The 18,313-nt window shown below is 33.5% G+C and overlaps 1 protein-coding gene and 1 long non-coding RNA gene across 3 annotated transcripts; one reads left to right on the top strand and one right to left on the bottom strand.

Annotated features, from left to right (window-relative positions):
* Window positions 1-11,721: 11,721 nt before the first annotated feature.
* Window positions 11,722-13,027, top strand: LOC107931551 (uncharacterized). Its single transcript, XR_001693265.2, has 2 exons — window positions 11,722-11,892; window positions 12,875-13,027. It is a non-coding gene; the product is annotated as an uncharacterized lncRNA (long non-coding RNA).
* On the bottom strand, window positions 12,361-15,875 carry LOC107931554 (AP2-like ethylene-responsive transcription factor AIL1). 2 transcript variants are annotated; one of them, XM_016863477.2, is made up of 10 exons: window positions 15,396-15,875; window positions 14,783-15,217; window positions 14,575-14,698; window positions 14,417-14,499; window positions 14,253-14,261; window positions 13,983-14,071; window positions 13,771-13,844; window positions 13,607-13,657; window positions 13,295-13,371; window positions 12,361-13,150 (listed from the first exon to the last, which is right to left on the bottom strand). In XM_016863477.2, the coding sequence occupies exons 1-10, from the start codon at window positions 15,556-15,558 to the stop codon at window positions 12,585-12,587; spliced, it is 1,671 nt and encodes a 556-aa protein (XP_016718966.2). In that variant the 5' UTR covers window positions 15,559-15,875; the 3' UTR covers window positions 12,361-12,584. The 2 variants fall into 2 exon arrangements, with proteins under 2 accessions (XP_016718966.2, XP_016718965.2); XM_016863476.2 differs by having other exon boundaries at window positions 14,575-15,217.
* Between the last annotated feature and the right edge of the window lie 2,438 nt (window positions 15,876-18,313).

Here is an 18,313-nt window from a genome sequence, read left to right as displayed (position 1 = left end):
TTAAATTAATTACCCAAAATTATTCCTAATCTATTTGAGTCATGAATTAGTAATATTAATTATAAATTAGGATAATGATATTAAACTAGTTAAATTAATGTTAAACCTAAATCTATTCCTAGGTTAATGTATTAGCTTCACCTATTCCTTGTTTCCATTATGCGAGTTCCTTTAGCCTAGATCCAGTTGCTTTACCTGATTAATTATTGATGTAAGATTTTAAATAATTGGCTAGTAATTGACCTAGTAGGGCCTCTCAACTTTCTACTAACCTAACTAGTTAGGAAGAACTACTTATCTCTCGATGCCACAGTTTAGACCAAGTCAGGGTAAGGTTTTCACAGTAGGCAATACCGAATTTGGGTTCATTCCTACCTTTATGACTTCCTAGGGTTGTCAATCCTAGGGTTTAAGTTCTTCCTTTCCAACCAACTAATCCGCTAAGTGATGCTCAGTAGACTATATCGATTTCGAGTTTAAATCTACCTAAATGACTTCCTAGGGTCGTCAATCCTAAGGTTTAATTGCACTAAACCAAATCTAACTAATCTAAATTAAACTCTACATTTCAATGAATTAATAGGGTTACTACAGTTGAAACATGTGAAATATGTATAAAGCATAAATTGATTTTAATCTTTACACAAACATTCAATCAACAATGTTAAAGAAAGAGATATAAAGAATAGAATAAAGGAAATAGATGCTTATGGATTTCATCAATGAAAAAGTGTAACTTCAAAACAATCACCACTCGTGATTGTCTAACATTGGAATAAGATCTTTCGTTTACACGAACATAAAATAACCTAAGTAAAAACTGAAAACTAATAAAAACCTATAGAATAAATTGTCTTCCTTAATATGTGTTCAATCTAATTACAATGACCTTTATATAGGTTAAACTTAAAATATTAAAGTGCCTAAACTATCTTTTAAGTACTTAGAGTTCAACTAGAAAAAATACCCCTGATTGGCCTAAAAATGCAACCGTCATGTGCAAGGATTTTTGGGCTGCGTAGAAGCCGTCTGGCAACACAGGCCCGTCGTGTGCAACATAGGTCGGTGTTACAACATAACAAGAGGTGTGTCGCGACACAGCAAACAGTTTTGTTGTAAGATTTGTTTTTTCTTTTGTCTTCAGTATTGCAACATCAGTGTTTTGGTGTCGTGACATAGGCAACAGTTTTAGCCTGAATATGCATCTTTAGCTCTTGATTTGTCCTATAAGACCTTGGAACTTTATTTAAGTATCTAAAGTATAATAAAAATGACTGAAAATTATAGATTATGACTTTAAGTATGAAAACATAAATATATACTAAGATGATTTGATTTAACTATTAAACAATCTAATGTTATGTGTAAAAAAGGATAAATAATAGTGTAATTCATGGTAGATCAGTAACGAAGCACTATGCTAAGATACATGGCTTGAGATTCCTCCATGGCCATAACCACCTTCATATTGGACCGCTCTTGCAGATAATGATCCATCGGTTCCACCACAAAATGGTGGTGCGCATTCCAGACTGAAAGAAAAGGGGATTACTATTTGTGATCCATCTGACACTCCAGGACCCTTCTCAAAAGTGCAATCTACAAGTAAAGAGAATGAGAAGATGGTCATCTTGGACAAAAATAGTACAAAAAAGTTAGATGGTAACTATTTTGCTAACCTTTGAGATAATTGTTTAAAACAATCTATTGTTCTATGTAGGCACCCCACATGAAAATGCACTACTACTTCAAGCGAAACCTGTAAGAGAACATCCCATCTACACCTTGCAATACCATCACGATGAAAAAGGAAAGTTCTCACTCTTATCTCTAGTTTGGGGCACATTAGGGACAACGTGCAATCTAAAGTGTTAGGAGTACACATAGAAATTTTTATTTTTTCTTTCATATGTTTTCTTGCTATTTTCATCCAAATTTTTTTATTTTTGTACGCATGGTGCTTGAGCTTGCAGTAATACAAGTGACTGATTATGAGCATGATAATAGGAATTGTTTGGTTGAAATTTGTAAATCTGGCATGATAGTAAAGTATTCTAGGCTTTTAAAACTAGACTAGTTAGTTCACTCTATTACAATGTATAATAGGTGAAAGCGATTAAGTATAACAAATGATAAACGATTATGTAGGAAGACATGTATGTTTGTCTTGAACTGTAAGTATCTATAATTTTGTCACTCGCATGATTGAATCTATGGATTTTTAGATGTCTAGGGATGGCCTAAGACATTGTTTGGTTGGAACTAGAGCCTAAAAGTTGAAATCTACTTATTCCTTCATGGTCCCATCTTTAGATTATGCATGAATTTAGATGTCAGGTCATAGATGTTGAGAGTTAGATGGATACATCATGGAGGTTTCAAAAGAACTAGAGTGGAAAAAAGTAAGACACAATAAGATATAGTAAATATAGGATTCTTGCAAAAAGTGTGCTTAAATGAAAAATTAATATGAGAACAAAAGCATTGTGAGGGTTAAAAGCAAATCAAGAGAAATAAAAGTATAGAACGAGACAAAACTGTGTGACTGAAAAAGAGCGAAATAGAGTTATCAAATTAAAATCACAGATACTTAGGAAACTTTTCATTCATATTGCACAAAACTCGCTAAATTGAATGTGCTTATAAATATTATAATGTGTCTTCATATGCTCCCTATTGTGTAACGTTTAGCTCACCTCCTTATATCCCCTTCTCTCACCTTCCTTTTCACTAGGGGGTGCATATGGAACAGCATCATGTGCCAAACTACTTTGGCCGCTACACTATTTCGAGCCGTTTTGATTTTTGGGAATTCGTTTTTGGGTTTTGGACACCTTTGATCACTCTCACCAATTTGATTATTTTAAAATATTTTTAAAGCCCCAAATTATTCTAAAATTGATTTTATGATTTTATTAATTTGCTTTAAAGTTTGAAATTTTTAATATCTTTGGGATTTTTGCTATGTATGTGCTTTGGTAACGCCTCCCATTTCTACCAGACGTTGGGATAGGTCTCTGTTTTTGGCAAGTAAAATTCTTTTAAAACATTTTTATAAAAAGATCTAATTCTTTAAGAATTAGTCTGTAACATAATTAAGAAATTAGTAAAAAAAGATAAGTTATTTTAAAACTCTTTTATAAAGAAATCATGTCATATAAAAAATTATTTGAATGGATGACACTTTAAGAAGGAGTCTCCTTAGAATAATTTTACAAGTAGCAAACTTGAAAGAGAAGAACGTTGCTTGGGTTCGAAGATATTTCAATAGCTAATCTCACATCTTGTTCCATAGAAAGAAAATTGATCAATTTTAGGAAACTCTTAAAGAAACATCATCGTTTCAAATTTAAATCTAGAAGCCATAAGTTTAGAAGGTCTCAAGAATTTTAAAATAAGTTGTTCTGATCTTACTTCATTAATGGAAAAGAGACGGTAAAAGTAGTATAGAGGTTCTTGTACGAAGAGTCAAATTACATTTTACTCTTTATATTTTAAAAATGAGGAAAATAATCTTTTTTACTTTAAATAAAAAAATAATATTTTTATTAAAAATTTTATCCATTTTTACTATTAAAAACTTTGTTTTTAGTATCGAGCTTCCGTTTTCAAAGGTAGGTTCAGAAAACATTTGATCATATTTTATTGGAGTGGATCTCAACCATTCAAGGTTAACTAAACATACGTTTGTGTCGAAGATTCTCAAATTAAATGGGAAACTAGTTTCTGAAAAGAGATTATATGAAATTGTGATTCCACGTAATCCCTATCACCTTTTAATAAGAAAATAACAAATCAGAATTTTTTCTCTTGATTTTCAGCTTTTTCCTCCTGAAAAATTTAAATTCAACTAAAATGCTAAAAATCAGGAAGAAAAATCTGATTTGTCATCCTCCTATTGAAAATGTGTAGGGATGACGTGAAATCACAGTTTTATATAATCATTTCTCCTAATTTCTTCTAACATGATAACATTATAAAACGACCATTAAACATGAATCTTATACACTGTCAATGATATTATTATTAAATAAAAATTAATAAATTATTTAAACATAATTAAATATTAATTATAGTTATGGTAAATAAATATTAAAAACTCTCAAATTGAAAACTTAGGGTCTTGAGTATTTACTTTCAGTTTAAAGTTTTAATATTTATTTTAAAATAATTATTATGTAAATAAAGTTAGATGGCATAATTTATATGTGAATAACAAAGTTAGGGAATATGTACGGACTGGGAAGGTGTTGCAGTAAGAAAATTTAGAGAGAGATTCGCGACAGAAGGGAATCAACCTAAAATAAAATAAAAGAAAAGAAAATACCTGGCAGACTTGAAGATTCACAGAAGAGGTAGAAGGCAAAATTCAGGGGACAAGATACTTCATTCAGGACATTTCCCCGTCAATCTCTCCCCAAAAGCACAACCTACACAGCCAAGCAAATCTTAGACTGTAGACCTACAACTAGCCATCTCATACATAAAACTGCTGTTATATATCCTAGGGTAGGGCTAGCATTCTAGGAATAGCAATGTACTGTACTCTTTAAGAAATTTAAAGATCAATGCAGTGTACTTTCATTTTGCATGGTTTTGGCTTCTGTTATATATGATAGCCTTTTATCAGCCATGGATATTTACTTGCTTTGTGCTTTTGATTTAGACAGGTCCTGATTATGTAATAAAATTATATATTATTAATCACCCAAATTTGTGTATTGCACATTCTCTGCCATGATTGGATAAGTTTTGACTGTTGTCAAGTTTTACTAATTCATATGTCCCCCCACCCCAACCCAACCCACCCCAACCCAACCTTTGAATCAGATTTTGAGATCTAGGAGCAATGGATAAGCTGTTAGTCTGTCATCAACACCACCGGTTTTAGGGGAAAAGGTATAATGAGCAGTATTAAAATTCATCTCAAAATCATAATATCATATTTCATGTCTCTGACATATGGACAGTCACATGGGATAATATTTTAACATAAATAAATTGGCCAAGGACGACATTTCCTTGTTATGGAGATATGGCGTGCCCTTGCCGTTTGGCCAGTTTCTGAAAGCGAGCCAGTAATAGAAACAATGACAATAGCATCAATTTCCAAGGCATGCAGTTGTTGATCATACTAATGCATTATATATTTTGCTTCCATAATATATGATCTATTCTTCTTAGCCTTTCAAATTCAGAAGAAGAAAGAGAATCTTTTTGGCCCATCCCTCCATCTGTTCTCTAATCCTTAGCTGTCTCTGCAATTCCAACACCTCATCAACCTCTCTCCCTCTTACATCACATACACAAAATATAGAACATAATGACATCGCTTTCCATGTCTTTATTGGGGGGGTTGGGTTTATTTATTGGGAGAAAAAGGGTTCATTGATGAGACAAGAGCAAGCAACAACTTTTGCCCAAAGAAAGATTCTTCGTTGTCGCTTATCTTATAAGAAAAAACTTCTATGAGGGAGGGGTTAAAATTTTCTTTTGTGTGTGTGTCTGTGCTGACAAAATTTGGGACTGTAAATAGACAGCAGGTGCTGCAGCTGATGCCACTGGATCCAGCCAAACATGCTTCTTGGCAGCACTGCACTATGCACCCAAGGGCTGCTTCTGTTCCTCTTCTTCATCTCTCTCCCATGTGACCCCTTTTGCTCTTTTTCTAGGGCTAACCTTCTCAGCCTGCCTGCCTTCTCAACAAAGTCAAAATGTTCAGTGAATCTTGCTTAGATATTTGATATAAATAAATAAATTCACAAACGAATATATATATAATTTATAATGTGTATAAACAAATCAAATTAAAATTTTATATGTATAAATAAATTAAATCAAAATTTATTTTTCATATTACATATTAAATTAAAATTTATATATAAATTTTAGATTTTTCTTTATAAAAAATATGTTTAACTATTCTTAACCTGTGTTTGGGCTTACTTTTCATCTAATGGGCTACAAATGCAGTAGCTCCGGCTCATGCTATATAAAGATGGTTTTCAGTTAGCACTACATGCCCTCGTTCTGCAGTGTCATGGTCTTCACTCGTTTCCAGTTCGGTTTTCGAAGGTGTTTGGTTCAAGGAATACAAAATTATATTTAGTAATTGAATTACAAAAATGTAAGATTATATGTTACATTAGTACGTTTGATTCATTTGATTGAATGTAAAATTCGATTGATCATGCAACATTTCTTTGAAAAGAGGAATGTTTGGACATTCAACAGTAGAATGTCCCATGATTTCACAAATACCGCAAATTTCTTCATTTTTTATCAGTTTAACTCTTTGCACTTTCCTAAGCTTCATGGTTTCAACCTTTCTAGTTAAACTAGCCATTCTAGCACTTAAATCATATTTTTGACTAAAGTGATATTTTCTTTTCTTATTAGCAAGTTTCAATCTAATAGAACCTTCAGAAGGGTTAACTATGTGCCAAGGTAGTGATTTTTTTGTCGAAGTGATCTAGGTAGTTAAAGGCCTTTTTAGGTTCTTTATCAAGGAACTCTCTATTATACATTGACTTAACAAATTGTTTAGTTCAAAAATTAAACCTTCATAAAAGAAACTTAAAGTCCGCCAGTTTTCAAAACTATGATGTGGGCAAGAACTTAACAAATCTTTGAAATGGTCCCAACATTGAAAAAATGGTTCATTTGAAATTTGCAAGAAATTTTGAATATGTCTTTTAAAAGCATTGGTCATTTGTGTTGGAAAAAATTTCTTTAAAAATTCAGTTTGCATTTCTTGCCAAGTACCAATTGATTTTGGTTTGAAATTGTTAAACCAAAATTTTGCCTTACCTTTTAAAGAAAAAGGAAATAATTTGAGTTTATCAATTTCATTAGCACAAGGTGTCTCATTAAAGGTGGCACATACTTCATCAACATCTTTAAGATGTAAGTAAGGACTTTCAGACTCTAAGCCATGAAAATTAGGAACTAAAGTTATCATACCAGGTTTGAATCGAAAGTTATTTGCATTCAAAGGTAAAACAAAGCAAGAGGGTATTGAGTTTCGAGGAGGTTGAAAGTAATCATGCATGGTGTGCACTTGTTGAATCTCATTTTCATTAGGAACTCTTTCAATTTCATCCATGATAGGTGAATGTGGAGGAGTCTCAATCAAATTACCAACAAAAGTTTCACAATTCTTTCTTACTAAACGACGAGAACTAAAATCATGATGCCAAATATACACAGACAAATTAGGCGGTACAACCGTCCTTTAAAGAAAAAAATGAGATGAAATAAAGAAAAATATTATAGGTGGTAGAACCAACCAAATACACATATGTAAAGGAAAAAAACTTATAAACTTGTAGTCTAAATCTTACCTTCCCTGGCAACAGTGCTAAAAAGCTGACAAGGACTGTCTAGGTCTAGAACCCAAGTGCAAATTATGTTCAAGTAATAAAATCTCAGGAGTTTGAGGTCAATCCATAGAGAAGTTGATTAGAGCTTACAATATTACAAGTATTATGCGAGAATAAAAATTTAACACTTAACTTTGGAATGAGTGTCGAAAATGAAAGTAGTAGCAATAAACACTAGAAATAAAAATAAAAGTCAACGCAATAAATTAACTAAGAATAATAAAAACAAATACTTGGAAGAAAATGTGTTGATGTTAGAGGATCAAATCTTGGTGTCATATTAAGATTTAAATTTTAGTACTCACTGTTATTACTCAATTAGAATCCACACAAAATTGGAGGTCCCAATCGAATAATCAAGCAATGTACACCTAATAATTAAGCATATGAATCTATAAGCAAAGGCATGTCCATAAAATGAGTGTCTAATATGATTTTTCAATAAGTCCAACTGTTTAGCAAATGAAACCATAAGCAAAGGATGGTGTAATATGACAATTCAACTATTTAAGTTCAGTAAAAAAATATACCATATGGTATTATAATCACTTCATAACTTCAAGCCTTATAATTTTTTTTAATATTTATTATGCCAATTTTTTATGTCTACAAAAAATCAAGGTTAATTTATCCAAGCATTCATTGTGTCATCTATTGTCTAGAACAAATAAAAGATCTTACTTTACAAGTATGATTATGAATAGTGGTTGATAATTAATTCTAGCTCAAATGATGAGTATGAAATTTACCTTAATATTTTCCAAGAGATTCACCATTTCACCTCAGCATTGAAAACTTAGAATAACAAAATTATACAACTCAAACTTATATAAAAAAGATAGATTAGATATAAGAAACTTGAGCTTTTACACAAATAAAGAAACAAACAAATACTTAACAAGGAAATGATCTTGATCCCAACTCCAAGATGCCTCCTATTCTAAAACCAATGACTATTCATAGAGGTTTGTGAAGAGAAAAATGACAATGCAAAGGACTTGCAAATAATAAATTTCTAGGCCCACTTCTTTGTCATTTTTTGAGTCATTTTTCACATTTTAATTGATGTCTTCTTTTGTCTAAGTTAACATCTCCCAATCGAAAAAATACAGGAAAGTCAATTGATGGTCCGGATCTTGTACATTCACTGTAAAAATTTCAACTCCAAACTCTAAGTATGTTAGGAGATATGATCCAAACACGAAAAGGCGTCGTCAAACTGTCCATCAATATGAAACCTGTAAATTTACCTTTACTTTTGGATTTCTTCCCGATTCATTTTGGTATTGGTGTTCCAATATTTGAATATATCTTCAAATTCCCTTTCTGACGATATAAATTACACCTAAAATGGAGTCCTGAAGCTCTAAAAATGATTGAAACCCTAATAAGTGTTCCGACTAGAAGTTTTGAATGTGTCCAAATTACAAAATTTAAATCTTTGAGCAATGAACTTTCACTCATCATCTTGGATTAACTTTAGGCGTAGTGCATTTAATCTCATGGTTCCATTATTGACATCTTTTTTCCCAAACCCGTTTTACTTACAAATTCCACATGGAATAATTTATTGAAACTAAATGCGTGAAAACACACAATATTTACAATATAAACATAAAAAGTCAGATAAACTAAAAAATATAAAAAAAACAAGAAACTAAGAAAACGTAAGTAAGATATATCCCAAAATAATAATATAATCAGGACTCATCACCTTGTTGGAAGTTTAACTTAATCATGGATAATGACAAGTATAGATGGTATTATATGCAACACCTGAACAATTAAAGATCGAGTTGGTTAAACGGAGCCTCAACAAACCAATAAAGTTATGATGAAGAATATGGTAGGCACAAATATTCATACGAACCTCTTTATGATTCGTGTGAGTATGCAATCGAAAGAGAGAGCTATAACCGATATGGTACAACAACTATCCAACTAATGATCCAGAACCTCAGAACTACCCCCAGCCTCAATATTCCTATCCGGATTGGGGTGAAGAACATAGCGGATATGCCGAGTGCCCATAAATAGATGTTCATTTTAGTGCTTTGAATAATCTCGAGTCGGCCATGTCCATATCAAATAGGTTTACGAGGAGGTTTGAATTTGTGTAATCTCAATCGAAAGCGCAAACTCCAATGGAAGAAGTCATGCATGATGTTCCAATGCCTTCTGTTGAAGCTACCGTGTTGGCCATGTCCATATCAAATAAATTTGCAAAAAGGTTGGAATTTCTCCAATATCAATATAAAGTACAGGCTCCAATGGAAGAGATCGTGCATGATATTCCTAACTTTGATGATGAGAGCCACTGTATCATTGATGACCAAGCTAAGTTAACTGATGAAACTCAACAAGCGATTGGAATCGGAGACCATGATCAGGAGTTGAAGATGGAAGAATGTGTCTTTGATCCAATTGACGTAGGAGTAGGAGTAAATGTAGGAGTAACCACTAACAGTGAGCTTAAATCAGTTCTGAATGAATGTGTATTAATAGAGTCTGAACACTTTCTGGCTATAGTTGGAGAGATGCCAACCAAAGAAATCGACGAGTTCATTCTATTCTCATTCGAAGATGGAGGTATAGCTTAAGTAACCAAAGCCTCACGCGACATTAGGGTGAAGATGCGCGAGGTAAGAATACCTCGAAACATAGTGGGATTGGCTTGAATTTTGTATCAAATGGCTCGTAATGTGGATGTCACACCGGTCAAAGATAAAACATTGCCAGTGGATTCGATCGAGGAGGTTGGTTTGTATTTGTCGACGAAAGAACAAATGACGAATAAAAGTGTTGAGAACTAGATGGAAGTTCATTTATGGTGACGGTATGGATTGTCTTGGTTTTTTTTAAAGGACTTCTATGATTTTCTTTACTTTTTGTTTTTTTTTTAATTTTTCTTGTTTGTTTATTTTATTTTTAGTATTAATCCTAGTTGTTTTTATTTGTTTTTCATAGCAGGTGTTGACATAGTAGGGTGACAGATCCGAAAAAAAAATTAAGAAGCTAGAAATTGAACTTAATGTCGCGACATGGAAGCATAAACATTTGCTTAACACAAGCCAAAATCTATAGCCATTTCATGCCACCATCTAATTCATATGCAAAATGCCATTAAAAATACCAAACTTGGCGTTAACCATACACCATAAATCAAACCACAAACATAAGCTTATATACAAGGCTATTATACCAAAAATACACAATATCTTACATAAGTTAATCCAACCTATGTACATGCCACAACTAACCAAAATGAAACATTAAAAAGTCTACCGAATCGAAAGACGATAGGTGGGTGCTTCTCGCTGATCCGGTCGACACGTTTCAAACATCCAAATTCTACAAAAAAAGTAGTAATACGGGTAAGTATTTAAAATACGTAGTAAGCTCATACAATATAAACATTTGCTTACCTCAATTTCCTATCACATACAAACTCATTATGTAAAACAAATATTATACCTATCAAGATTCAAACAACATCATTAAACATAAAGGTTTTGAGCTCAATCACACATATAACCCTCAATTGTTCACATTTTCATTTCAAATCAACTTGTACCTTATATCCAAATCATGCACATTATTTTGCCAACATCCAATGGCATATCATCACCTTTTCATTCACAATTCTACCCGATAAAACTTCGTAAAAGAAAAAAAACTCTGTACACAGGTGAAAGTTATATGTGTGATTAAACTTGGAGTTTTCAATTTCAAAATCGATCTCAATTTCATCCTCCAATAGTCCATTAGAAAGTAATTTTGACTTAAAAAACACTTTTCCACGGTTAGTTTGACTTAAAAAAAACATGTGTTCTTTAACAGTAATGTTGAAAGCCTAAACACAATAAAAAATGAGATTGAGGGTTGGTTTGGATGGGTAGTGCGGTGTGATACATTTAGCTTAATTTTTATCTCATGCTACAGTATCGCTATAGTATCTAATTTCATTGTCACCGCTGTTTTTACATTAACCGCAGATAAATGTATCACTCATCCAAACTATATTTTAAAAAGTTATTAAAATAATTGATAAAAAATTCGAGTGGTAAGTTGGAATAAAAAAATTATAAATATCAAATCGAGAGGAAATACTAAATTGAAGGGAGAATTACATATATAAGCTTATTTTGTCATGAGTACGAGGTGATTACCGACGTGGCAAAAATAAGAGGAGACCAACAATACAAGATACTTTTGTATGCTGGTGGGAGGTGCAATCGCGTGGAACGAACAGAGCGTGGGTTTAGCAATGAACAAAACTAAGCTTTTACTTTATTGGAATAAAGAATTAAAGAAAAAACAAAGCTACAAGGCACGCAAGTTAAGGCACATCCCGTTTGCTTAGTTAAAGGCCATAGAGGCTTTAGGTTAGAACCAACCCAGCTATCGATCTCTCCCTTTGATTGTCAAACTGCTCAAGGCGTTCCAGAGGGAACTATGGGTGCCTAAGATGTTGTTCACTACATTACCGGTGCACCCACTCCTCCAACAGGTTTGATAAAACAGCACCCGTTCTTATGAAATCCAAAACCATATTTTGACTGGTTTCCTGTCTCTCCCTACTGCATACCTGTTACAAATTCACCCCTTCTTTTGAATTTAGTACTTTGGTTTTCCTTCGACCTTGCCATCAGTTTTGTCTTTTTCATGTCAAAAACATCATTATCTTAAAACAATTAAGCCAACCAATATTTGGTACATCATCAGGTAGTATCACACATGTCCTTTCCTTTCAAGCTCAATGAATGAATGTTGCATCGCTTTCAACTTTACTAGATTCCTTGCGGGGGAGTATTAATGGTGCAATGAAGGTTTGAATTGACCATGAACTGTAATGATTGTTCACTTCATTCTTTAATCAGAATGAAATACATTTATGATCAACTATTAGAACACCGAAAATATATCTAGTTACAAAAGAAAAAAATCACTAAATACATAAATAGAGTCAGACAGCAAATAACAAACCAATTGCCTCATCTTTGTATTAGACATTTTGATAAGGTAGAGAACAGTTAGTTAATTTCATTCGGAACTAAAGCACTAATTAGAGACCATTGAATTCCATGATATCCTGTGTTACATATCCTACCCTCTTTCTAACCAGTTTTCTTTAGTGAAGAAACTAAAACTAAACTTCTCTATCGCTGATAAGTGTCTCAAATTCTTGAGAAATTCACTACCTCACTCGTTCCAAAGTGCAAACATTGGGATCTTGTGAACTAAACCTAAATTGCCTAGCCGATTTTCATTGGAATTATCAGTCTCACTGTTGCCATCTTCGTATTTTGAACCCTGTAATGAGAAGTAGCCCTGGTGAGAGTAATCTCCGCCAATGCCAAACTGATCACTAGCTAATCCAATGGAGCCTTTCGGGCTTTGCGGTTTAGAGGAATTGCGGCTACTTGAGTTTGCCAAGGATGCATCATTATTTGTGTTAGTATTTTGATGTTGTTGCTCATCTGAATTTGCAGTCCAAACCATGTCCGCCAATTCATCTGATGCTTCACCGCTTGGTATAGCTAGAAGAGGTTGAGGAGATGCTGATGAAGCGCATGAATTGTAGTCCTCAGGAGCAATGGAGGCAGTGTCTTTTGGAGAGCGTTTTGCAAGTTCGCCCCCAATAAGAGTAGAGCTTGAGCATATTCTCTTTACATCATACCTACTTATGTCAAAATTGGTCACCGCACTTGTTCCCCTAAACTTAATTGCAGCAATATCATAAGCTTCAGCCGCTTCTTCTTGTGTGCCTACAATGTGTAAGTAACACACATTATTACTGTATATATATCACAGTTAAGACTGTTTGAGTGTTCAGTTAAAAAAGTCTATATAAAAACTCATTTAATTGAATTGAGACAAAGAGTGGAAAAGAGAGAGGAAGTTAAGCTTACTAAATGTTCCAAGGTACAAGTCCTTGTTTCCCGCAACCCTTCCTATTCTAGCTTGCCACCTTCCATGCTGATGGTGCCTAGCCGGAGACAGAAAATAGCTTGACATGTAAGAGGAAAGATAGATAGATATAAAGTTGGATTGCCTTGTAAATGATGTATCATGTAAGAACACACATTTTAGAATTTGAGATTTTATCTGCATGTGTATAGTAATGTTTGCCTACTATTGTCTACTATCATATTGAAAAAGGCTGCAAAAATTGCAGTACATACTGGCAAAACTTTATCAATGAGGTCGTTTTCTGCCATTACCTTGTCACTCCTCTGTACACTGAAGCTCCCCTTGAAAAACCACTGCTTTTCCTGTCAAAAAAGTAAGATGTTAATCAATGTTACAACTTCCTTTGTCTGTCCTTTTTTTTTTTTTAAATTTTCCCACTCTATCTTTGAATTTAAATGCACAAGACTTGGTGCACCTTCTCAAATGAGCAACAAATTCTTGACGGGTCATGTTCTTCATCTCTTCCAGCTCCTTCTCGTAAGTACTCAACTAAAACAAAAGTAGTCAAGATTACTTTCTTATACTCTATAATTTGGATGTTGATTCTTCTTGGTACTTGTCAATGAAATAAGCTGTTGAAACCCTAGAAAGAACAATGTCAGTGTTGTGGTTCACCAACAAACTTACAGCGAAATTTATATGAGTTGTTGGACCCCAATACTTGAGAGCAGCTAAATCATAAGCCTTTGCTGCTTTTTCTTCCTTGTCATAACCACCTGATCATATCCACAAACATTTTAAACAAAAAGAATAAACGATTAAAAGAAACTGCACAAAGCCCAATGCTCTTTGTTCTCATACTTGAATAATCTTTATAAAGTTAAAAGAATCATGCACTCCCAAAATGTTTAATACCGAAGAGACATGCAAAAGGATATAATATACGAGTTCACTTACCAAGATAAACTGCAGAGTGGAAGGATGAGAACCAGAAAGTGAATGAAACATAAGCATTAGTTAATTCTCTTTCCAGGAAACCGAAAAATGAAAATAAAGAATCAGAAACCAAAACGATCAAGGAATGAAGAAAAAAAAAAGAATTAATGAACTGCTGCGCTCACCTTGCCTCCCTTTCCTTGTTTGTCCCTCTTTTCTACAGCTATTATCCCACAAATGAGCCTCATATCTTCCGGTCCATCTATGCCTATTGAATAAAAGGAAGTAAATTTCTGAATGTTATTAAACTCGGATAACAATGAAAATTGAAAGGTAAAAATACCTTGTAACACCACGATATTGAGAAGTTCTTTGACCAAAAGTATCAATAGATTTGCGAGGAACTGATTCCCTGGTGAGGGTCCTTCCCACAGGTCGTTTACGGTTATCAACCACCTCCAATGGTGCTGTAGCAGGGAACCCATTTCGAGAGGTTGGGCTCATGGTAAGAGAGAGTGCCTGAAAGTTAAAGTTATTATTTGTTTCATTACCCGAAGCTTTTCCACCAGGAAATGGAGTTTGTCTCAACCAGGATTTGAATCCTGAAACTGAAGTTGCACTCTCAAAAGGAACATGGTACACGCCACTCCTCTGGTTGTGGTTAGGGTTTGGGTCACACTGTTGGAGGCTGTGACCACCAGCCATTAGGGTTTGAGGGTTTTCGTTGTAATTTCGGTAAGTTTGGATGAAAGACGATGGATTTGTGAAATTCTCTGCAGCGTCCGCATCCCCACTACTGCTATAATTTGGTGCTACATTCACGTTGATTCTAGTAGGACTAGGAACAGTGTTTTGGTTTTCGTGTGTTCCACAATAAGCTTTGGTCTCCTGAGATGGAGAGTTTGAGTAACAACCCAAGAAATCTTCAAGTTTGGGACCCTGCTCGTTTGCAGTTGCAGCTCCAATACCATTTTCATATCTCCAATCTGCAAATCAGTGTCGGAAAACAAGTGACAAAGAGAACCCATTTCTTTTTTTTTAGATCTTTGGGAGTAGAGCGAATCTCTTTTCTGGCATGCAACTAAAATTTAACCATTAAAAGAAAACATGCATGGTGCAAAGTTAAAAAGTAACATATACTAGAGTGAAAGAAAGAGCAAAGACCTTCATCGGCAGCAGTAGAAAAGCGACGAAAAGGATCAACAACACAAAGAGAGCCATCAGAACGCAAAGGCATGACAGAAGGGAAATCTCCATGGTCTTCTCTGCCAAAGCTTTCATCGATCCTAAGGTCTGGAGTCAGAGAAAACCCCAACCAATTACTCATGATGGTGCTGATGATGACGACGACGATCTCTTTTATCAACACAATCTATTACTCTTTTTTCACAACCTTATTCAACCAGAAAAAACTGTATCTTTTCTGCCTCTATAAAAATGTTATCGAGTGTATGTTGTTCTCTTCTCTTTTCACTGTGGCTTTGGGACTCGAACTTCAAAAACAAAGAAAAATTTTCTTCTCATGACCAAAGCTCTTCTCTCGTCTTATATTCTGATTCTCAGCACTGTATCTGCATCTGTTTTGCTAATGGTTGCATTGGGTTTAGTGCCCTCTCTTTCATTTCCTTCTCAGTTTTTGCAGAGGTGACCATCACATAAATATATCATTATGGTGACAAAACAAAATAAAAGAACTTGGGATATGGCCAAAGTCCTTAGAGCTCTGATTCGCTACATCCTTGATCCATGGATTCTTAAATTTTCGACACCGATGGTTCACTGAAATTTAAATGTGATTTCGTTGGACCGTCAGGATATGAGGATAGCCGTGGTCCATTTCCAAATTGAAAAGCACCAAACCTCTAGTAAAAAATTGTTTTGGAGCTTTTCAGCAATTGGTCAATGTAAATATTTGATGTTCTGTAAAAAATGAAATTTATATTTGTGTAAATATGTAATCATCTAATCTAAATAATATATTCACTTACAGTAATTCTTTCTTTAATGTTTGATGTCCAAAATCTTTCGTCCAATATCAAAAGTTTTGACGTCCAAGTAAGAGGCCCAAAACTTTGGAAACTATGTCCAATAGACCTTATGGATCAAAGTACATGGGCACATAGGCGACTGGTCGAGGCTGTGTTCCTGTTTCATCGTCTCAAGGCACTGGTCCAACTGGTATGCAGGCTTTTTTCTATCCAAGTCTTGGAATGTGGTTGGTCTGGATGTTACAGGGTATTGTTTAGATTTCTTTTAATCCCAAAGGTAAAAAACACACTACGCATAACCAGGTTTAGGTTGTGTAATGTTTTATACAAAATAGTTTCTACAGTGATTATTAATATGTTCAAAATTGTGTTGGGAGGCACATAATGTTTTTGTTCCTGTACGGTTGATTTCAGATACTGCTTTGGATGCATTCGAGATTTTGCACACAGAAGATTGGGGACTTGTTGAAGCTTTGCTTTGAAATTAGAGATGTAAGCGAAGCATGGATCGGGTTTTAATCAAGATGTAATTTCATTGATGGTGTAGAGGACAACTTTTCGGACCAATTATAAAATGTCACGTGTCAAGTTGAAAATTTCTTGAATTAAAATGGTGACATCGTGTACTTTGCTATAATTATTTTTCATTGATTATTTTAAATTAATTAAGAGGTAAATAATAAAATTTTATAGTACCACTAACTAAATTATTTAAATGATAACACTAAATAATTATTTTATTTCTAACTAATTAAATTAATGTGATAAATAATAAATAAAATATTTGTGGATCTAATGCATGCATGGATGGGTTAAAATTTATCAAATTAATTTCACCAAAACCGTCAATTTTCAAGTCTAGAAGATTAGTCAATCTGCGACAATTTTTTTATGGGATCCAACTATTTCTCGCTCGAGATGCCTTTTGACCGATGAAAGAGCTATCTCTTTGTAACGACCCGATTTTCAGTGGGGTCGGAAATTACGATTTTGGGACACCATTTCCGTAAATTGAGTCCGTAAATATTAAATAAAGATATTTATGGAGTTATTATATAGATGAATTAAAATTTGGATGGTCAAATTAGCCAAAATTGTGTTTAATTAGGGCCCAAGGACTAAATTGTAAAATCTAATTGCTATATATTTTTAATTAGGAAATGACTTGGGGACTTCAATTGCAATTAGCCAAAGGTTCGAAAAAACAATTAAACCATGTATAAGTAAGAATTAGTGGACGGTAATGATGTTAGTTGATTAATTAAGTAAATTGTGATTAATTCATGTGAAAACATGATTGATTAAACTAATTAACTAGTAATCCTAGTATAAAAGTAAAATTGATGGATGGAGAGATGATATGTCATCTTCTCCAACTGAACAAAACAAAGAAATCAACCAAGGAAGACGCTATTGTTAGGGTTCATACTATTCGGCCTTTAGTTCAAGTAAGTCTCTAGCCATTTTTCTTTTATTTATATGGAAATTGAATCATGAGAGTTTGATTTAGCTAGCCCATGTACTAATTTGTAAAAATATTAAAGTTTTAGAAAGTCACCACTGTTAAGAATTAGATGAAATTGGTGTGAAATTGTTAGAAATTAAATTTAGATTAAGAAAATGACTAAATTGTAAACCTTAATTGTTAGTTTCGTACATTAGGGGCCAAATTGAATGACATATAAAAAAAGTCATGAAATTTTAGTAGGAATAGAAAATAGGAGGTCTTTAATGAGTAACTGTGAAATCAGATTTCAATCCGAAGCTTCAGATCGAAAGTTATGTTTGTCCCGAATTTAGGGATTAAATTGAATAAATTATAAAATGTGCTTGATATTGTGGTTGATCTCGATTTGAATTTAATTTGATAATATTATATGTTTTTTTTGTGATTTTATTTAGCTAACGTTGACATGGAACCGTTCAGAAGGAAAAGAAAATCGAAAGTCGTCAATGAGTAGCTCGAAAATTCAATTTACATTTCTATGATTTAGGATCAATTTAATTATTGCATATTGATGAAATTTTTCATTATATAATGTTGAGGTGATTTGTCAATGGTTATTTGAATTGAATTGGTATGGTTGGGATTAA

This window comes from Gossypium hirsutum, chromosome D04, assembly GCF_007990345.1.
Source record: "Gossypium hirsutum isolate 1008001.06 chromosome D04, Gossypium_hirsutum_v2.1, whole genome shotgun sequence".
Classification (NCBI taxonomy): domain Eukaryota; kingdom Viridiplantae; phylum Streptophyta; class Magnoliopsida; order Malvales; family Malvaceae; genus Gossypium; species Gossypium hirsutum.
This window is presented reverse-complemented; position numbering and strand designations above follow the sequence as displayed.